At 50.1% G+C, this 18,440-nt stretch overlaps 1 protein-coding gene across 3 annotated transcripts in view; it reads right to left on the bottom strand.

Annotated features, from left to right (window-relative positions):
• Positions 1 to 18,225, bottom strand: part of MED15 (mediator complex subunit 15) — a 66,003-nt gene extending 47,778 nt beyond the window's left edge. For 2 of the 3 annotated variants that reach the window (XM_012660876.1, XM_012660878.1), the window contains exon 1: positions 18,022 to 18,225. In XM_012660876.1, the coding sequence (XP_012516330.1) occupies positions 18,022 to 18,089 (68 nt within the window). In that variant the 5' untranslated portion in view covers positions 18,090 to 18,225. The remainder of the gene's footprint in view (positions 1 to 18,021) is intronic. The other variant, XM_012660875.1, reaches the window with a different exon arrangement.
• Positions 18,226 to 18,440: the final 215 nt, after the last annotated feature.

Below are 18,440 nucleotides of genomic sequence, written 5' to 3'. Positions count from 1 at the left end.
GTCATCAGTGTCAGACAAAATCACTGGCTCTTTTCAACACAAGGAGTGGTGCCGCCATGCATTCTGATGGGACATGATGTACAGAACTGTGAATCAGTGTGACAGGCACAAGGGGAAGCCAAGCGCCCCAGGCGGTATAGGTCAGAGTGACTGGGGCCGCAGGGCCTGGCAGGAAGTAGACGGGGAGGAAGGGCCTGGGCTCAAATTCCAACCTGGCCATTCATCAGCTCTGGGTCTTAGGAGAGGCATGCCAGCCCCAAGCACGGCTTCTTCATAAAGGAGTGCTCTGAGGGGCTGTGGCCAGGAGGAAGGGGCACAGAGGTGGCCAGATTGTGAGGACAGGCCCAGCGTTGGCCAGTCTGCATGGCTCCTGTCCAGCAGGGGTTGCTGTTCCTCACTTCCTCCCTGTCCCCAAACTGGGAAAGTCCATTAATTAACGGGAGTCTATCCCAGTCCTTGTCATCTGAATCAATGTAGGATAAAGCAAAACAATGGTTCACTGGGTATCCTTGGGAAGGCACACATGGACATCGAGCTCCAACTGTGCTAACTCCAGCAAGGCCTGTGGTGGCTGGCCCACTCTCAGGCAGCTGGATGCCCTATTCTGCCCTCAACCCATCTGGCAGCACCCATGTCCTCCCTCTGCAGGAAAGGAGGGGACAGTGCTGACCTCATGGACCACTTGACTCTGCGGAATACAGTAGTTAATATTATAAGGCAATGGACACACAGAAAGCACTAAGCATATGTTAAAGAAACAAGTCAGGGAACGACCTGCCTAACCACACAGTAAGACAGCATCACAAAACACCTCCGCTGCACGTGCCATTAGTGTCGCCCCCTTCCCAGGCAACGATGGAACAGTGAGTGCATGTGTGCATGTGGCTCCCTCAGGCAGAGCGCTCTCCCACTGGCGCTGAGTCACCAGGAGTGTACCCTGAGGCTAGCACCACCACTCTGGCAGGAAGGGCATTCACATAGGCATGTTGATGAGAGGCATTAACTGATCTCTCCTCCCAACTCCCTGATTCTTCTTTCCAAGCCCTGTTCCAAAAGACCCTAGTGCCCACCTTAGGACCCTCTCCCCTCTCAATGAGGCCCCTCTCGACCTGACCCTTTCACCACTGCCCCCCAGCACTGCCAGGCCCCCTTCCCTGGTCTGCCTTCTTTCTCTTGGCTGAATGAAGGCATGAATTCCCTGGACAGACTGCTGGTGTCTAAAGCAGAAAGGAAGCCCGGCATGGTGGCTCATGCCTGTAATCCCAGCACTCTGAGAGGCCAAGGCAGGAGGATCACTTCAGCTCGGGAGTTCAAGACCACCCTGAGCAAGAGCAAGACCCCATCTCTACTAAAAATAGAAAAAATGTACTGGGCATGGTGGCGCGTGCCTGTAGTCCCAGCTACTCAGGAGGATCACTTGAGCCCAGGAGTTTGAGGTTGCTGTGAGCTATGATGACGCCACTGCACTCTAGCCAGGGCAACAGAGCAAGACTCTGTCAATCAATCAATCATCCAATCAATCAATGAATAAATTAAAATCAAATCAAACGAAATAAAGAAGCAGGAAAGTTCACTCACCCTCCTGACCTCAGGGGGACAGGATGATTTCTCCCATTTATGTAACACACTTATATTCTGCCCAAAGGAAACTTCTGTGGATCTCTTCTAATTCTGAGAATCACAACACCCATCAATCAAGTGACCTCTCGTGGGGCACGAGGAATTTCTGCCAGCTCCACCTCACCCCACCTCAGAAGCCTCCTGGCAAACTGCTGCCTGCATGTATAGACAGAGCCTGTTCGCCCTCCTGGGACAGGAGCCCGCAGCTTGTATATGGGACCCTTCACCTTGTGTGTGTAAAAATCCAAATCACAAAGTACCAGAAGATAACAGAAGGGTAGTTACACAATATCAGGCTGATGAAGGTTTTCCTAAGCATGTCACTAGAAGTGGACACCATAAAGGGAAAAAGATTTTGCCATATTAAAAACGATTTCTGCTCGGACCTGGTTCACAGCAACATGGCTAAATGCAACAAGGAGGTTGGAATCGTCAGTAAACACAGCACCCACTATGGTGCCTCCCTCCGGAAGATGGTGAGGAAAACTGAAATCGGCCAGCATGCCAAGTACGCTTGCTCCTCTGTGGCAAAACCAAGGTGAAGACACAAGCTGTGGGGATCTGGCATGAGAACAGTAGCTGGCGGTGCCTGGACCTACAACACCACTTCTGCTGTCACAGTAAAGTTCACCATCAAAAGACTGAAGGAATTGAAAAACCAATAGAACCTCCACCTTTTCAGACGTCACTAGCCTCTAATAAATGGGTTAATTTATGTAACAGAAAAAAAAAGATTTCTTTTTGTTTGTTTTAGACACAGGGTCTCGCTTTGTCACCGATGCTGGAGTACAGTGGTGCAATCATAGCTCACTAAAGCCTCAAACTACTGCCCTCAAGCGATCTTCCCACTTCAGCCTCCCAAGTAGATGCCACTACAGGCATGCGCCACCGTGCCTGGCTAATTTTTTAATTTTTTGCAGAGACAGGGTCTCGCTATGTTGCCCAGGCTGGTCTCAAACTCCTGGCCTCAAGCAATCCTCTGTCCTCAGCCTCCCAAAATGCTAGGATTAGAAGTGTGAACCACCAAACCCGGTCTAAAAAAGATTTCTACCCCATTTTTTTACCAGCCATCTGCCAGAGAGATAAGGGAAAGGTGTCATTCTGTTGGCAGCTTAGGCCCAGCCCTGGCATTCGAGCGCAAGACTCTGGCAGCCCAGTTTCCTTATCTGGGTGCTCGCCACGCCCCAGCGGGCCTATGCAATGGCCCTGGATGTTTTGGGGAATGCTGCTGGACTCTGTGGCAGAGATCAGTGCTGCTAAATGTTAGGTAAAGCACAGTTCAGTCCAGAATGACAGAGAACAGCTCCATCCTTCCTAAATGCCAGCCACACTCCTGCAGAGACACCAGGATCCCTAGCCCAAGGCAGGGCCCACACACGGCACATGGATCAAGCATCTGCCCTGCTGCAGCACCAAGGAATCCCATGTGCCTGCCTCCAGGAACAGAGCCAGAAATTGAAGATATAAAAGAAAGGAAGCAAATCACTCCACTGGCCCTGAGAGGGAAGCAACACTTTGACCAATTCTTGTCACATCTACTGGGTTTCATATTTTCAATTCAGAAAGGACCATTTTTTCACTCCAAAATTTTTGTTATGGTTTGTTTTCTAAAAAATATTATACTCGCTAAGAGCCAAATATTTTAAACACTAGAAACTTATTTGGAGAGAAGGATGACTAAGCAATCAGTCAGAATGAAAACCACACAGGCTCCAAATGTGATGTCCTGCCCTGAGAACAGCAGTGGCCCTGTCTGCAGACACACGCGGCCACATGGGCGTGGAGCTCACTTACACTCCAAATAAAAGCCTTCCCTCTGACAACTACATTTGAAAAATAAAACTGAGATACGAATCTCTAGGTTGAAATGAGGGACTGAACCTGACGTCTAATTTTGTTCCATCCTAAAACTCGACTGAAACCACAGAAAAGATGGGAAAAATGAAAATGATGGCCACGACACAGCATTTTATAAGCTGGAGAGCTAATGGCCCAGTGGTAAGCGACACAGCAAGCAGACCAAGAAAGTGGAGCCCTAAGTTAGTAACAGTGAGGAGGGGAGAGCCTGCCCGATGACAGCCCCAGGTCCTCGCGAGGCTGAGGCTGGCCTGCACCAGCTGCTCTGGGATGGAGGTTGAAAGCTGTCCCTGCCTCTCCACCCCCTGACTTCACCTGTGGGTAACTACCCCCGCACCAAGAGGCTACTGTAGGTTTACTCTCTGGGAATGGAGAGTCACTGGACTGGGGGGTCAACCCACTCAGTTGAAAAGGCACAGGGCACTGAGACAGGTGGACAGAGTGGCCATCGGTACCCTGGTCTAAGTGACAAGTGCGGGGAACGTGGCCAGTGTTCCCTGCAAAAAACCGGGTCCCTTTGGTAGAGTTGCAAGGGATAAGAAAATAATAGAGAGAAATGGAAAATGGAAGAAATAAAAGAATACACTGAGACAAAGATATAGTTTTATAAGTTTATAAAGATTATAGGCAAAGCGGGAGCTCAGGGGGCTTAGACCTCTCCGTTGGTCTCAAAAGCCCTGAATGAGGTCTTACATGGCAACTTATAGAAAATAGTAAACAATTGTCAGGGATAACAGATTTACATAACAACAGGTAGTTCCTCTCAGGTTAACAGATTTTCAAAAGGCTTTTACAGAAGGCTTCTACAGATTCTTTAACTAATTCTATTTACGTGAGCAAACAGTTACAAAGTCTTTCCAAGGTTAATTTCTAAATTCTAAGGTAAGTTTATCATTTAAACAGAGGGGTTAAACAGAGATATGTAAGCTCCATGTTTATTAGGTTATTATGAATGGAGACAGGTAGTCTAGAGTGGTTTAAACAAAAGGGAAGCTGTCGTTTCGGGAAGCTGTTTATTCCAGAGGGCACTCCATTGTCAGCTCTCAGCCTATAGTTTTTAACAAATTCACTTGTGCTTTACAAAGCAAATCCAATTTTTTAGGTCTGAGAAACGCGGTGCCTCGTGGGATACAGCCGCTACTGCCTTTCAGAGACGCCCTTCCGAGTGTAACAGCATTCAAAATGCAAACCAACACGTTCACATATTCTTTCAGGACAAAGTTCTATAAAACTCTTAAGACAAATCCTGTCCCAAAACAGGTTTAATACTAATTCATGGAGCGACAGACAAGATCTGTACTCACTGCTGAGACCCACCAGCTAGTCAGCCCTCAGCCTCCTCCAGTACAGTGAGCAGCAGGCTGGCAGGCAGGCCCTCACCCTGCAGCCCAGGGTCCGGAAGAAGCACTCAGAGAATGCAGCCACATGAGCCTCCAGTGCAGCTCCTTGTTGACAAGCCCCACCTGCTCAGAGAGACCCCTAGGCTTCGGAGGGCCCCTCTCTTAGAGCGACCAGCCAGCTCCCAGACACCCTAATATGGCAGATACCCTTTTCTCGTTACCCCCCAAAAAACAGTAAGTTGGAAGTAACAGAAACTTAACAGGAAGGAAATATAGATTCAATATTATCTATAGAGATAGGACACTACCTTGCATCCATTTAACAGGAATGGATGCTAAAAAAAGGGAAAAGTCAGATACAAAAAAGAAAAAAAAGGAGTTCTTAGAAATAAAAGCACGTTAGCAGTGAAAGGTCAGAGATAAAATTTAGGAAATCACCCAGAGAGCAGAGCTAAGACAACAGGAGAAAAGAGAAAGAAAATTAGAAGAGGGCCCAGGGGCCAACATTCCTACTGTCTCAGCATAGGAAATGCCGTGAGATGACTCAAAGGAACCCTCCCTGAGAGGCAAGCTTGAGTTAGGGGAGCGAGGAAGCTACTGTGAGGCTCAGAGACACAGCCATAGGAGAGGAGCACACAGCCAGTGGAACATGCTTCTAAATCCTCCAAGAAGTATGTCCCACCAAGGAGTCTAGATGCACCCAAATTGGCATGGTCTCCAGAAAGTTAATTCCCATGAGCCCTCTCTCAGGAAGCAGAAAAGGGAGTGAACTGCAAAGAAAGTGGCATATGATATGGGAAACAAGGACCAGACACAGGAGGACAACAGTCACAGTCTGGAGCCATGTGACTCGACAGACAAGAGACAAGCATCATGCCTGCAGCCACTGCCTGGAGGCTCCAGAAGGGAGGCCCAAGGGAACGAGCTGGAATTGACACATAGCCCAACAGTGCGGAGCCTGGGATAGCCTAGAGGCCACCAGAAGATACGGGAAGAATCAGCAACAGGTACACAGAAAACTGGGTGCAGTTTTCAAAAGGCAAGTTTTCTCTAGGCGGAAAAAAAAAATCAGACAATTGCGGTACACCACTATGCTCAACTGTGAATATCATTTGTGCAGGCAGAAAATGTAAACATTTATTATTGATCTACCCAGAAAGTAAACTCTTGGGAGTATGAGGGGGCAGGAGCAGAGAGGACAGAAGTGGAAGTTGAGACAGAGGCGTATACGCGTTACTTAGAATCAGGACACGTGCCAGAAGAAACAGCTCAGAGTCAGAGGCAGCTGCTCCACCAGGGAGGACCAGCAGAGTAGGAACCACTGTGGTTTCTCATAAGTCTTTTCACAATTCATGTACATATATTACTTTGATAAAATTTAAAGTAACTAAAAATTAAATGAAAAAATGCACAAAAAGAGCGGGCCACAAAAAATACTCAGTGAACAATAGCCATTATCAAGAAAGTCTCTTTCCCCTGTTTAAACCTTCCTGTCTCTGGCAACACTGGGACAGGAAGTTTTGGCCCCATCTGTAACTTTGATGTCCAGGAGTGTCCCGAAAAGCCCCTACCACACATTCCTTCCACAGGTGGCTCCACAATCACAGCATACATGGCTGGTAGGGTTCAGGGAGGGTGAGGCCAGCAGCTGCAAGCAAGGCAGTACCCAGGCCCACCCCGTCCACCTGAGAGGCGCCTCCCTCCCCTCCACCAGCACAGGGCTGGTTCTCACCCAGTCTTCTGACCATGACTGTGTCTCCAGAGAGCTACAGAGCAGCATCCCTCGCCGTCCCTGGTCTTCTCCCCATCCTGCAACCAGTTTACTGCCCCTGTGCCCAGGTGGCTTCACCTCTGAGGCAGGAAATGATGAACTACCGATTGTTTAGTCACTAACAGTAACCAAAGCAAACACCTGGCCTCTAGACCTCAACAGGTAGCTGGGAGCGTGTTTGCCAAACTATATCCCAAACAGACTGCAATTTTTTTCTTTCTTGTACACTTCTGCATTCTGGTTCTTTGACCTTTTTAAAGAAACAAAAAGGTGTTTTTTAACAAGATAAAAATACGTATTTCAGAATTTAACTATCCACCTACACGTAGGAATGGGTATTTTGGTTTTGCAGAAAGAAATTCTCTAATCATACCAATACAGGAAACTCGAGACCCTCTCTCTCCACACTCTTCTTGGTCGCTGGATGAAGCTCCTACTTCTGCTCTCAAGATCTCTCGATGCCCCATGAACAAGATCAATGAAGAACTAACTGGAAGAAAAGACTGCTGCCCCTCAAATGGCGTGCCATTACCTGAGCTAGTTCAGAAGACCACATAAGCCTCCTTCATTTACTCCAATCTGTTGGTTTGACCTCAAAAGAACCCAGAGGGCTGGAGAGGCCTTGTGATCCCTGTCTCGGTGCTAGACTGGGGCTCCCCCAGCTCCAGCCCATGTCCCACCCATTGCCAGGCAAGCATGTGGCAAGGACCCCATCTGCCAACCCAGGACATTATGAAAATGCTTATCTCACACAGCTTTGTGGTATTGGTGGGGGTGGGGAAGCCCTATCTTCCACAGATCTGTACTCAGGCACTCACAGTTGAAATCATCTGGTATCTGAGATGTAATTTAAAATAGTCCAGAAGGGGGTGGGGAGGGGTGGGTGAAGCAACACTGGCCATATGTTGCTAACTCTCAAAGTACTGGGGAAACCATTTTTCTATTATCTCTACTTCTGGGAACACTTGAAAAATTCCATAATGGAACTTAAAAAAAAAAGGGGAAGTCCAATGCTTATCTCAAGCCCACGGGATGACTGTGCACGGTCCACACCTTGTGTGGACCTGGGCTGTGGGAGCGCAGGGCCCAGCCAGAGTCCACCCCGGGAGAGAGCACACCCTCGGCCATGAGAAACCTATGACTCAAAACTGAACTCGAATACATGTGCATATATATTTACATATTTAAAATACATACATACCATGTTGTAAGTATACACAGGAATGGGGGAAACATATCAACATGTCAGTCACAGCCAGCTCTGGGCAGAGATTACGGAAAACACCTTCCTGTTTTGCAATCCCCTACAATGTTATCTGAAGGGAATAAAGTACTTACCCACAAGTCCTGAAGGCACTGACCAAACAGGAGGGAGAGACAGGGCCGAGGCTGAGGTGACTGGTGAGCAACTGGAGGCTGATGACCTGGCTTCACTGTGCCAGATCCTCTGGCCGCAGAGTCTCTCTCTCCACATCTGCTCTGCCCGCCACAGCCCTCCTCTGGGGCCCCACCCGAGCAAACTGGCCTCGCCCAGCCTCCAGGACGGCCCACACACTGGCTCCTGCAGCAACTGCTCTTCCCAGGTTGGCTTCCTGCATCTCCCATTGGCATCACCTTGCACCCACCCCACTCAGAATCAGTAAAGAGACAGGGCTCTTCTCCTGCGGGGGTGTACACCTGTGTCTCCCTCCTCCTCTCCTCCTGCAAGCGTGTGCGTGCATGCGCACACACAAGCACAAGCACACACACATACAGAATCACCAAATCCTACTGCTTCTTTCCTTACAGGCTCTCTCCCTCCTAAATCATCCTTCTGTTCCTATTGTCCCTGCATCCAGTGGGTCTCATATTTGAGTGCGCATTTAAAATTACCAAGGGTGCTTGGTATAAAGGCAGGTTCTCTGACAATACCAGGGTGCTGGAACTCCCCCACATTGCCGGTGGGAACACAAATTGGTACCATTTGGGAAAGTGTTCAGCAGAACACACTACAAGGCCACATTCGCTGACCCAGGCAGGCCTCCACTCCACTCCTAAGGTGCACAGCTCAGAGAGTTAATATCCACCAGAAGACATGACCAAAGCCATTCCTGGTGCTGCCTTCGCACAGAGAACTGGCGCTCACTCCAAAATCCATTAAGCGTAGAACAGTAAAGTGACCTGGAGCAGAGTCAGGCGTGGAATACCCACGTCATAAACAACAACTGCTGCATATGAGGATGAACTTCCAGACGTGATGCAGGAGATCAGGGTGTGATTCCGGTGACAGGAATTTCAAGAACAGCTCAAATGTCTCCTTGAGCATGGGAATCAGAAGAGTAGGGCAGGGTTCGCCCTGGCTGAAGCAGAGGGAGGAGCCTGCTGGATGCGAGGCCTGTTCACTGTGCAGCTCTCTCTGGGCAGTGTGAACAGTCATCTGCCAGCATCATGAGCACTGGAGTTGCTGTGTCACCCGCTGTGGTAGGTATGTTACATCGCAATATAAACACCACATGACATAGGCAAGAGCTCTGAGCCCTGGGCCCGAGGACCCTGCCCCGTCCTTTGGTTGGCCTGAATCCCTGCTGCACAGCCCTGGCAGGGATTTCTCCCTGGCATGAATCAAAGCAGACTGGCAGCAACTGAAGGGCCAATGGTGACCCACCAGGGCTTCTGAGGGCGAACTGAGTTCTCTCCACTTCACAACAGGGGCTCCTCCCACACACAGCAGCCAGATCACTCCCTCAAAGGTCATGCCTGGTGAGGACTGAAAGGAAGCTGGGAAGACGGAAGAGCAGACGGGGCAGTTGGGATGTGGGAAGGGCCAGTTCTTAACTAAGCACTGCCTTCCCCCATCCCCGACACAGGAAGGAGCTCAGGGTACTTAGGCTGGGAAGAGTAGGAGGCCCAGAGGTGGGGGCCTTTCTGCTCCCCAGCCCTTGGCCCAAGCGCCCCTCATCTCCCTTGCTGGCTCTCTCCCTGACAAGAGACAAGTGGCTCAGCTCAAAGACCACCCTGCAGCCAGGCCCCACCCCACTCTTGCTCCCCAGATTGCCAGGCAGAGCTCAGAGAAGCCTGTGCGGCCCCGGCCTAAAGGGGAACAGGGCCCAGGAGGAGGAGGCCCCAGGGAGCAAACATCACAGCTGCCACCCATCCAGCACAGAAGATGGCATAGTGAGAGCAAGCTGGTAAGTCCCAGGGAAGGGGATGCCCGAATGCTTTTACTCTCCTTGCAACTCTCTATATAGTTGAAACATTCTCAAAATAAAAGGCTCAAAATAAAGAGACTGTGGGCTTGGAAAGAAAGTGAAGTACCTTCTCCAAGGACTCACTGCCCCAAGTAACAGTTATTCTACCTCGAGATGCTTGACTCATCAGTCATGGGACCTTTATTAACAGTTCCACACCTAGGTTAGAAAGAGATTCATTATTTAAGTTGAGGGGAGCATCTCCCTCAGGGAGTGGTGGTTTGGAGGCTATGATGCCTTGGCTCCTATTCCGTACTCCTGTAAAGATTCTCTAGCCTGTACTCCCCTTTGTCTTTAAATAAATGTATCAATTAAAAAAAGCTCAACATGAGAAGCAGTTCGGGGTTTAAGTAGCACGGAAGGCCAAAGCCCTGGCCAGAGCTGCTTCCCACAAGCCTACACGTGACTATTACGCACCTCATCTAAGCCAAGGCACCGTGCTAGGAGCTACAAGAGACGCAGAGCTGTAAAACCAGGTTCCGCACTTGAGGAATTTCTAATAGTATTGGAAGGCAAAAAATAATAAAAAATGTATAAATAGGAAAAAAAAAATAGTTGATCTGTTCAGGTCATGTCAGGATGCACCCAATGAGGGCTCCGTAAACTCAAAAGTAGGAACCACCACGGGCTGAGCCATCAGGAGGAGATGAGGCGAAGGTCAAAGCTTCATCAGGGAAGAGGGAAAACAGTCTCAGGAGACAGAGGAAGAGCCAGTCATGACAGCGTCCGAGGAGGGCACAGAGCGGTGCAGGGCTCTTGTGCCAGCATGAGGGAGGGTCACTAGGAAGGACAGTTTCAGATTCAAAGGGAAAGAGCCTTAAGCGCCTTTCTAGGGGTGGAAAGGACAGAATCATCTCAGGAAGGCTGGTTTGGCACTAAGGGCCCAGGGGACAGAGGGCACCCACCCTGCACAAAACACGCAGTGACGTTCTACCTCATTTGCAGACAGGGTCCACCTCATCTAGAGATTTCTAATTACAAAAGGAGTATGTGTGTTCATTCTTTAAAAAAATATACATGTGCATACATGTACTGAAAATCAAAAAGAAAATTAAAATCACTCATAACCACTTAAAGACACCTATGTAACAAAACTTGGCCTGCACCACACATCCTGCGTGGTAACCAGCTCCTGTCGATGTGGATGCATCATGGCCATCCCCCACGTCATTGTCAACAGCAGCACAGAAACCATCACCTGCAGCTACAGCTCCAACCAAGCTCCCATGGCTGGTTTGTGTCCTGAGATGGCGTGGCTATGGGCATCCCCACCACCGTCAGGCTTTGAACACTCTCCCAATTAGGTCCCAAGAGGAAATACCTAAGGAAACGGACACTTTAAGGGATAAACAGAACTGCCAAATGGCCTTACAGAAAAATGACCCTCATTTTTGTATCCCCAGATGAGTGTGCTGGTCTGCCTATGTGTTTGCAATGGTATTACTGCTGTCTCTAGTCCTGAAGTGAATGCCCCATCAACACCCAAATGGGCCCACCGCGGTGCTCAGGAAACCGGAGCTGGATGGACCCTGGCCTCCCTGTGCAATAGCACCCTGGTGGGGCAGGAATCAACTCTAATTCAAAACTATTCCTGGTGCCCCTGCCCTGTACAGTTCACATTAGGGTGACACTAGCCTTCAGACAATCCACCTGCAAACTGGTACCTCTTCACCGTGTGTGTGGGAAGAGCAAGGAGCGGGGTTGCGGGAGGAGGGCTGCACAGCTCAGCCACGCAAGATAGGTCTTTCAGGTAGGGCAGCCAGTGCAAGACCTGGGCTAGTCTGAGGATCCATAGGGAGCCTCTTATGACAGAGCATGGGCAGGGGGGTCTGGCACACAGGTGCAGACTCTGGAGGAAGGACCAAGACTCAGTCCAATCCACAGTGGGTGGCCACTAAAACATTCTGAGCATCAAAATAACTGGGCGGAGAAGACCAAGAGTCGATGACCCTTGAAGCTGAGTGGTAGGTACATGGACCAAGGTCTTTAAACTACTCTACTTGGTTTTGTGATTTAAATTTTCCATTTTGAATTTTTTTTTTTTTTTGAGACACGGTCTCACTCTGTTGCTGGGCTAGAGTGCAGTGGTGTCACTACAGCTCACTGCAGCCTCCAACTCCTGGGCTCAAGTGATCCTCCTGCCTCAGCCTCCTGAGTAGCTGGGATTACAGGCGCACACCATGACACCTGGCTAATTTTCCTCTTTTAGTAGAGACAGGGTTTCACTCTTGCTCAGGCTGGTCTCAAACTCCTGAGCTCAAGCAGTCCTCCCACCTCAGCCTCCCAAAGTGCTAGGATTACAGGTGTGAGCCACCATAAGAGAGGCTCTCACTCTGTTGCCCAGGCTGGAAGTCAATGGTGCAATCACAGCTCACTATAACCTCAAACTCCTGGGCTCAAGCAATCCTCCTGCCTTGGCCTCCCAGAATGCTGGGATAACAGGCATGAACCACTGAGTCTGGGCTTGAATTTTTAATAATTCATTAGAATTCCTTAAAATTTTTATCCTCTGAATATTTAATCAAAATTACTGTCCCAAGCAATGCTTTAAAGGGGTCTGGTACTCCTCGGCCCCACTGTGACTACAGCAGGGAGATAATCACATGGTCACAGTCCTTCCCACCTTGGAATATGGGTCCTCTACTTGCCACAGCCACATTGTCATGAATAACAGTAATGGCTGAGCGACCTCTGGTCAGGAACAGATGTCAGGACATGCAGCTGTGGTAGGCAGGTGGCGTCACTTACAGATGGAGCTGGGGGGCTGGCGAGCTGGCAGGCTGGCCCTTTGCTGTTTGGGGGTCCAGAGACCCATGGGAAGTTGCTAAAATTATAAAGGAGCCACCAATAGCAGGCTCCTCTACTGGGTCTCCCAGTGCACTTGGCTCGGGTTAACTTCAAGCTGCCCCTCTCCCCCATGAGCCAACATATGTCAACTCCTGCAACAGGGCTTGGCTGTTGCACTACGTGTCAACTACTGTTGAGAAAGCCCTGGACTCCTGAGCAGATGACTAAGGGTTCTAGTCCCCTCAGGTCACTGTCGCTACAGAGACTCAACAATCACTTCCTGTTTGTCCATAAGGGTGAGGGTCAGGGCACTGGGGCTATGGAGGAAGCAGAGGGACGGACAAGGCCCTGCCATCAGAGAGCGAACATTCTAGCAATGGGTTTCACACAGACATCTGTAAGCAGGTGCAGTGTCTTAGACAACAAACAGGCTATGAAGAAAGCAGCAGGGCTCAGCAGCCTCCCCGCTGGAAAATAAGGACTAGAAAGACCAGGAGGGCCCAGGGCTGTTAGGAGGCCCAAGCAGGAAAAGACACAGAAAAAGCTCGGCCACTACTTGCTGGCTTCTGCCCACAGGAAGGACCACGACCCACAGGCAGGACCTGGGCTTGCACGTTTATAAGGGTACTCCTTCTCCTTCTGAAGGCCTCTTCAGCCCCTTGGCAGCTGCTGTTTGGCTGTATGTTCTATTTTTTGTTCCTTGTGTTTTCATTTTGTTTCTAGCTAAAGAGCATTTGACTTTCTGCTTGTGGTCAGGCCAAACTCTCTGTATCTTCCAGACACCAGACCTGGAGCTCGGGTCTCCCTGGAGGCTTCAACAGAAGAGGTGGCTGACCTCTCTGTCCCAGCTCCACTCCATGCTCCCCCAAGGCACCCCGGCACTTCACCAGAGCCCCAATCCTGGGCTGCCCTTCCCCAGCTACATCTCCCCTCCCTCCCTCCCTCCCTCCATACTCTGTTCTGCCCACCGGACATTGATTTATTTCATCCCTGTGTGTGCAATCTGCTATTCCGAGGGGTCGGGGGATAAAAGTCTCAAGAATTAGATGGCAGCCAGGGTAGTGACTCATGCCTGTAATCCCAGCGCTCTGGGAGGGTAAGATGGGAAGACTGTGTGAGGCCTGAAGTTTGAGGATGCAGTGAGCTATGATGATACCACTACACTCCAGCCTGGGCAACAGAGCAAGACCCTGTCTCAAAAAATAATTAATTAGTTAGTTATTTTTTTCAAAAAAGAATAAGATGGCAGAAAAATTAAAAAGAATTGGTAGAAAATGATTGATGAAGTCCTTTCATTCATTCACAGCTTAAATATTTTCTGCAAACCTCTATGTCAGGTGTAGTGCTAGACGCTACAGATGCACTTTTGTTCTCTGGGAGCCTGTAAACCAGAGACATGCTCAACGTTAACCCAACAATCCCACGAGGAAGCCCAAGCCCACAAAGGCCAGCTCAGGGGGTTCTAAGGGCAGCTTCTCCTGCGGTCTCTTCAGGGAAAGTGAGTGTTCAGTGTTCTGAACCCACCAAGTTTCCCAACTACCCTCCTCCGACAGGCTCCTTTAAGTGTCATCAATTCCCTTAACCAGGCTCGCGTATCACCTTCACAATCCAAGGCTATGGGATCTCCTACCGCTGCGAGGGCGCAGGACGTGGCGTCAGGGAGCTCATAACTGAGTCCCGAGACCTCTGTGAGGGGCTGTACAAAGGTCTCTCCGTTTTCCCTCCCACCATCCCTACGAGACAGACTGGCCTCCTAGCGTTTCATACATGACAGATACAATTCAGAAAGGTCAGCCTGCCTAACAAGTGGAGAAAGCAGGGGTTCCAGAGCTTCACAATACACACTGGCTCAGGTAAAGACCAACACTGGAGTGCAAGAGGTGGCTCACACAGCCCCCAGGAAAATACTTACTCTTGCACTCTTCGGCAAGTGCTTCCTATGCCAGGTGCCATGCTTCATAGGACTGCGGCCCTATGGGAAACTAAAAAGGGCTGAGACAAAACAGATCAGAGGGGCGACTTTAGGCAGGGTGGGCAGGGAAGGATCCTAAGCAGACAACTAAAGGAAGAGAAGAAGCTGGTCATAAACATAGTGGGGGAGGCAAGGATCTACACATTTTTGGTTACCTTAAATACTTGATAATAAATTGGTTTAAAAGAGAGAACAAAGGAAGAGCTGGGAATGTTCAAGAAGCTGAAAGACCAGAAAGGCTGGAACAGGCTGGGGGGTAGGAGACAAGGTGGCTCAGCCAAGCCAGGGTGAGGGGCTGGGAGTAGGTGACATCTGGAGTTTTATTCTGATGCTAAGGGAAGTCACTGACAGGCCTGCAGCAGGCCAGTGGCATGACCCCCTCGGCTGCACATCAAGCCTCACCCTCACTTGTGCTGTTGGGGCAGGAAGGATGGGAGGGCTGGGAGGACAGGAGGGGATGGGCCAGCACCAAGCAGAGGCAGCGGAGGGCTAAGAAGAGGCTGGACTAGAGAGAGTCCCTGCGAGGGCTGTCTAATCATGGCTCTCCTAACCAGCCCCCACTGAAAATCGCTTTTTCTCAGTGGGAGCTGGGAGACTAGATTAACCCATTCTCTGGGGCATCATCCCCTAGGTTCTTGGTGGATATACTCAAGAGCCAGGCAGAGACAGACAACTAGTATCAGATGCTTTCCCCTCCATCTAAACCAAACAGTTCTTCCCTATGTTTTCTTTATTCCCTCATCGACTATAAATTACTTGGGTTCAAAGCACTTCCAAAATGGCCGACTTTAAACAACAGAAAAAACACCAGAGGAAGTTAGAATTAAAGGTATGCGAAGAATTCTAACACAAATCCTCTTTTTTAACCCTATGAACACAATAAACCAAGGCACCAAGAATCACGATTTTCAAAGAGACTCCTAGAGAGAAAGGCAAATCTGAGAACCAAGAACACCGACATCCCTTTAGGAAGGCAACCTCTGCAACTGCTCATCCCAGCTGTGGTAGGAGAACACCCTCTTCCCCAAAGACATCCATGCCCTAATCCCTGGAACCTTCGAATATGCTACATTATATGGCAAAAGGGATTTCGCAGATGTAATTAAAGTTACGGACTTTAAGGAGATTATCCCAGATTATCCAAGTGGGCCAAATCTAATCTGAGCCCTGAAAAGCAGAGAATTTTCTCTAGCTGAAGTCAGAGAGATGTGGCAGAAGAACCAGCCCTAGCTGGAGGGGCCACATAGAAAGCATGAGAAGGAATGTGGGCAGCTTCCAGGAAAAAAGACTGACTCCTGGCTAACAGCCGGTAAGGAAAGAAGACACCTCAGTCCTACAGGCTCAAGGAACTGAATTTGGCCAATTACCTGAATAGGCTTGGAGACAGATTCTACCCAAGAGTCTCCAGTAAGAAATGCAACCTGCCAGTATCTTGATCTCTGCCTTGTACGACTCTAAGTAGGAGACCTAGTTCAGCCTACCTAGAGCCTAGTTCAGCCTACCAACAGAAACTAATAAATTTGCATTGCTTTAAGATGCTAAATTTGTGGTAATTTATTATAGCAGCAGTAGAAAAATAATACACAAGCAGCAACATGGCATAAAAAAAGAAAGAACCCAGTTCTCCTGGAAGCAAAAGGAAACTGAATTATTTAGTGTCCAGTGACTCTCAACACCCTGAAACTCTCCAATAGCCCTCCTAGCCTTCTGACACTTCGCCGCCCTCCTCATTTCCTTTGATGACAACTCATTCCTCCAGTTCTTAAATTCTGGGCTTTCCCACAGAGGTATCCTTGCCCTGGGGCTTCTCTTGCAAGAGCCCAGAAGTGTCTGCACAAGATTTCACCTACAGATAACAGGGGTGCATTGATGAAACACTGCTCACTGATTCTGCAAAATCCGCAGAAATGTCCCAAGGCTGCTCTGCCCAGTGCTCAGAGCTGCTAACTCTTTAGTCTCCACTCCTTCCACTGTACCAAGAGGTTTCCCGGCATTCAGCCCAGCTTCCTTCCTTCCATACTGCTTCACCCCACCCCCTCCATCCAGTTAGTCATCAAGAATTGTCTACACTATCCCCTTCCTCTGGAATCTGTCTTCCTCTTTCAGTTTCTACCACTACCTAATGCAGGCCTGACTAGGTCATTCTACAACCATTTTACGGAGCAATGTGGCAGGCAGTCAGCTAGCAATGGGAATACACAGATGACAAAGGACAGGTCTCCATCTCCCAGGTGCTCAAAACTCTCTAAACGCCTAACTGGCCTCTCTTCTCTGTCCTTGATCCATCTCCAGTGACTCCAGGGATATTTCCAACACTGGCATTTCACTACCTCAAAGAATGCCACATGCCAAAAACAGACTCAACTCCTTAGCATAACACCCCCACCACTACCAGCACCTAGGTGCACACCCTCATTCCATTATCTCCTGAAATCCTCAAACCCCAGAACTCTCAGCTTACAAGGTCCTCCATGCGGCTAGTGCTCACGCTTCCCCACTCCTCGGCTTGGAATGGTGGTTATTCCACTCCTACCTGTCTTTCTAGGACTCAATTTATTCGTCACCTACTCCACAAGTCTGCTCCTGGACTGTTTGAGTTAAATGCCACTTCGCAGGAAGCCCCTGCAATATACACCACTTTATGGAGGACTGACAAAACTGAACTATGACTGTTCCTTTACCAACAGGGCCATCCCTCAGGGAAAGGGCTGTGTCTCAGACAAATGTGTGGCGAGCACAACACGCCAATAAGCTCAGTAAAAACTGCTAAACGGGACAAACAGTCGGTGGCGAGGGGCTGGAGTTGGGCTTTGAGACGGCACTGACCTCAGCTCTTCACTCCCTCCACCAAAACCGATGATCAATGATTGCTTCCTGACAGCCACTTCCTGCCAATCCTTCAACGAAGTCCACGTTCCTTCAGGGGGTCACACTTAGGATTCTTCGTCCCCACCGCCCACAGCCCAAACAACTACCCTCCCAACCTTATCTCCCATCCACTATCTTTAAATCTCTTTCTCTCACCCCTGATGTGCTTTTCTGGAAGAGAAACCACGAAGCGCTCGCCCCGCTAAACCCACTACAAGCCGCTGCCTCTTTCTCTTTCCGTATTCACTGTGGTTCAAAGCAGGGGAAAGTCTGCACCCAAAGCACACAAATGACGAATGAGAAAGCTCAGGACGATGACTCATAAGCCAGGGCTCGTTGGTTTGCAGAGCTCGGCCCCAGGAAAGCTAACAAGCAGTCCACGTCGGGAATGGAGGGGGCAGCCGGGGGAGGTCCGCGCCCTGGGACCCACGCGGGTCCTCAATGCCTTCGGTCTCCCGACGCCCTCGGGCCCCCGGAGGTCCCGGCGCCGGGGTCTTCCGCGGGTCTGGCCCCGACCTCGCCCTCCACGCGAGGGAGGAAGGTCGGGCAAACATGCCCCCCGCCCCGGCCCCTACTCACATTTGACTGACCAGCTTCTGCCGGAAGGCGGCGCTCCGCCAGTCGGTCTCCTGCCCCGAAACATCCATTCCGGTCCCCAGCTAACGCCACCCGCGTCCAGCTCAGCCGCCGCCGCCGCCGCCTCAGCTGCAGCGCCAGGTCCAAACCCGGAAGCCGTGCGCGGCGCCTCGCCGACGCCGGAAGTGGAGGACGAATTGTGGGAAATGGAGTCGCGCGCTCGGGCTTGTGGGAAATGGAGTTCCCGGGAGCCACAGGCCCCTCTCCCAGCTCAGCTGTCCGACAGGGTCGGGACCTCAGGTTCCCCGGGCTAGGTAGAACGGTGGCTACGTGGGACTCCTGGTGCTGTGTGCCGCAGGCCCGCCCCTGGCCGCCTGCATTTCCTGTGACCCTACTGTGTGCTGACCTCATCAAGTCCCTGA

The sequence above is a fragment of the Propithecus coquereli genome, unplaced genomic scaffold (genome assembly GCF_000956105.1).
Source record: "Propithecus coquereli isolate 6110/MARCELLA unplaced genomic scaffold, Pcoq_1.0 Scaffold686, whole genome shotgun sequence".
NCBI classification, from domain to species: Eukaryota; Metazoa; Chordata; class Mammalia; order Primates; family Indriidae; genus Propithecus; species Propithecus coquereli.
Note: the sequence above shows the minus strand (reverse complement) of the source record. Positions and strands in the feature narration are given on the sequence as shown.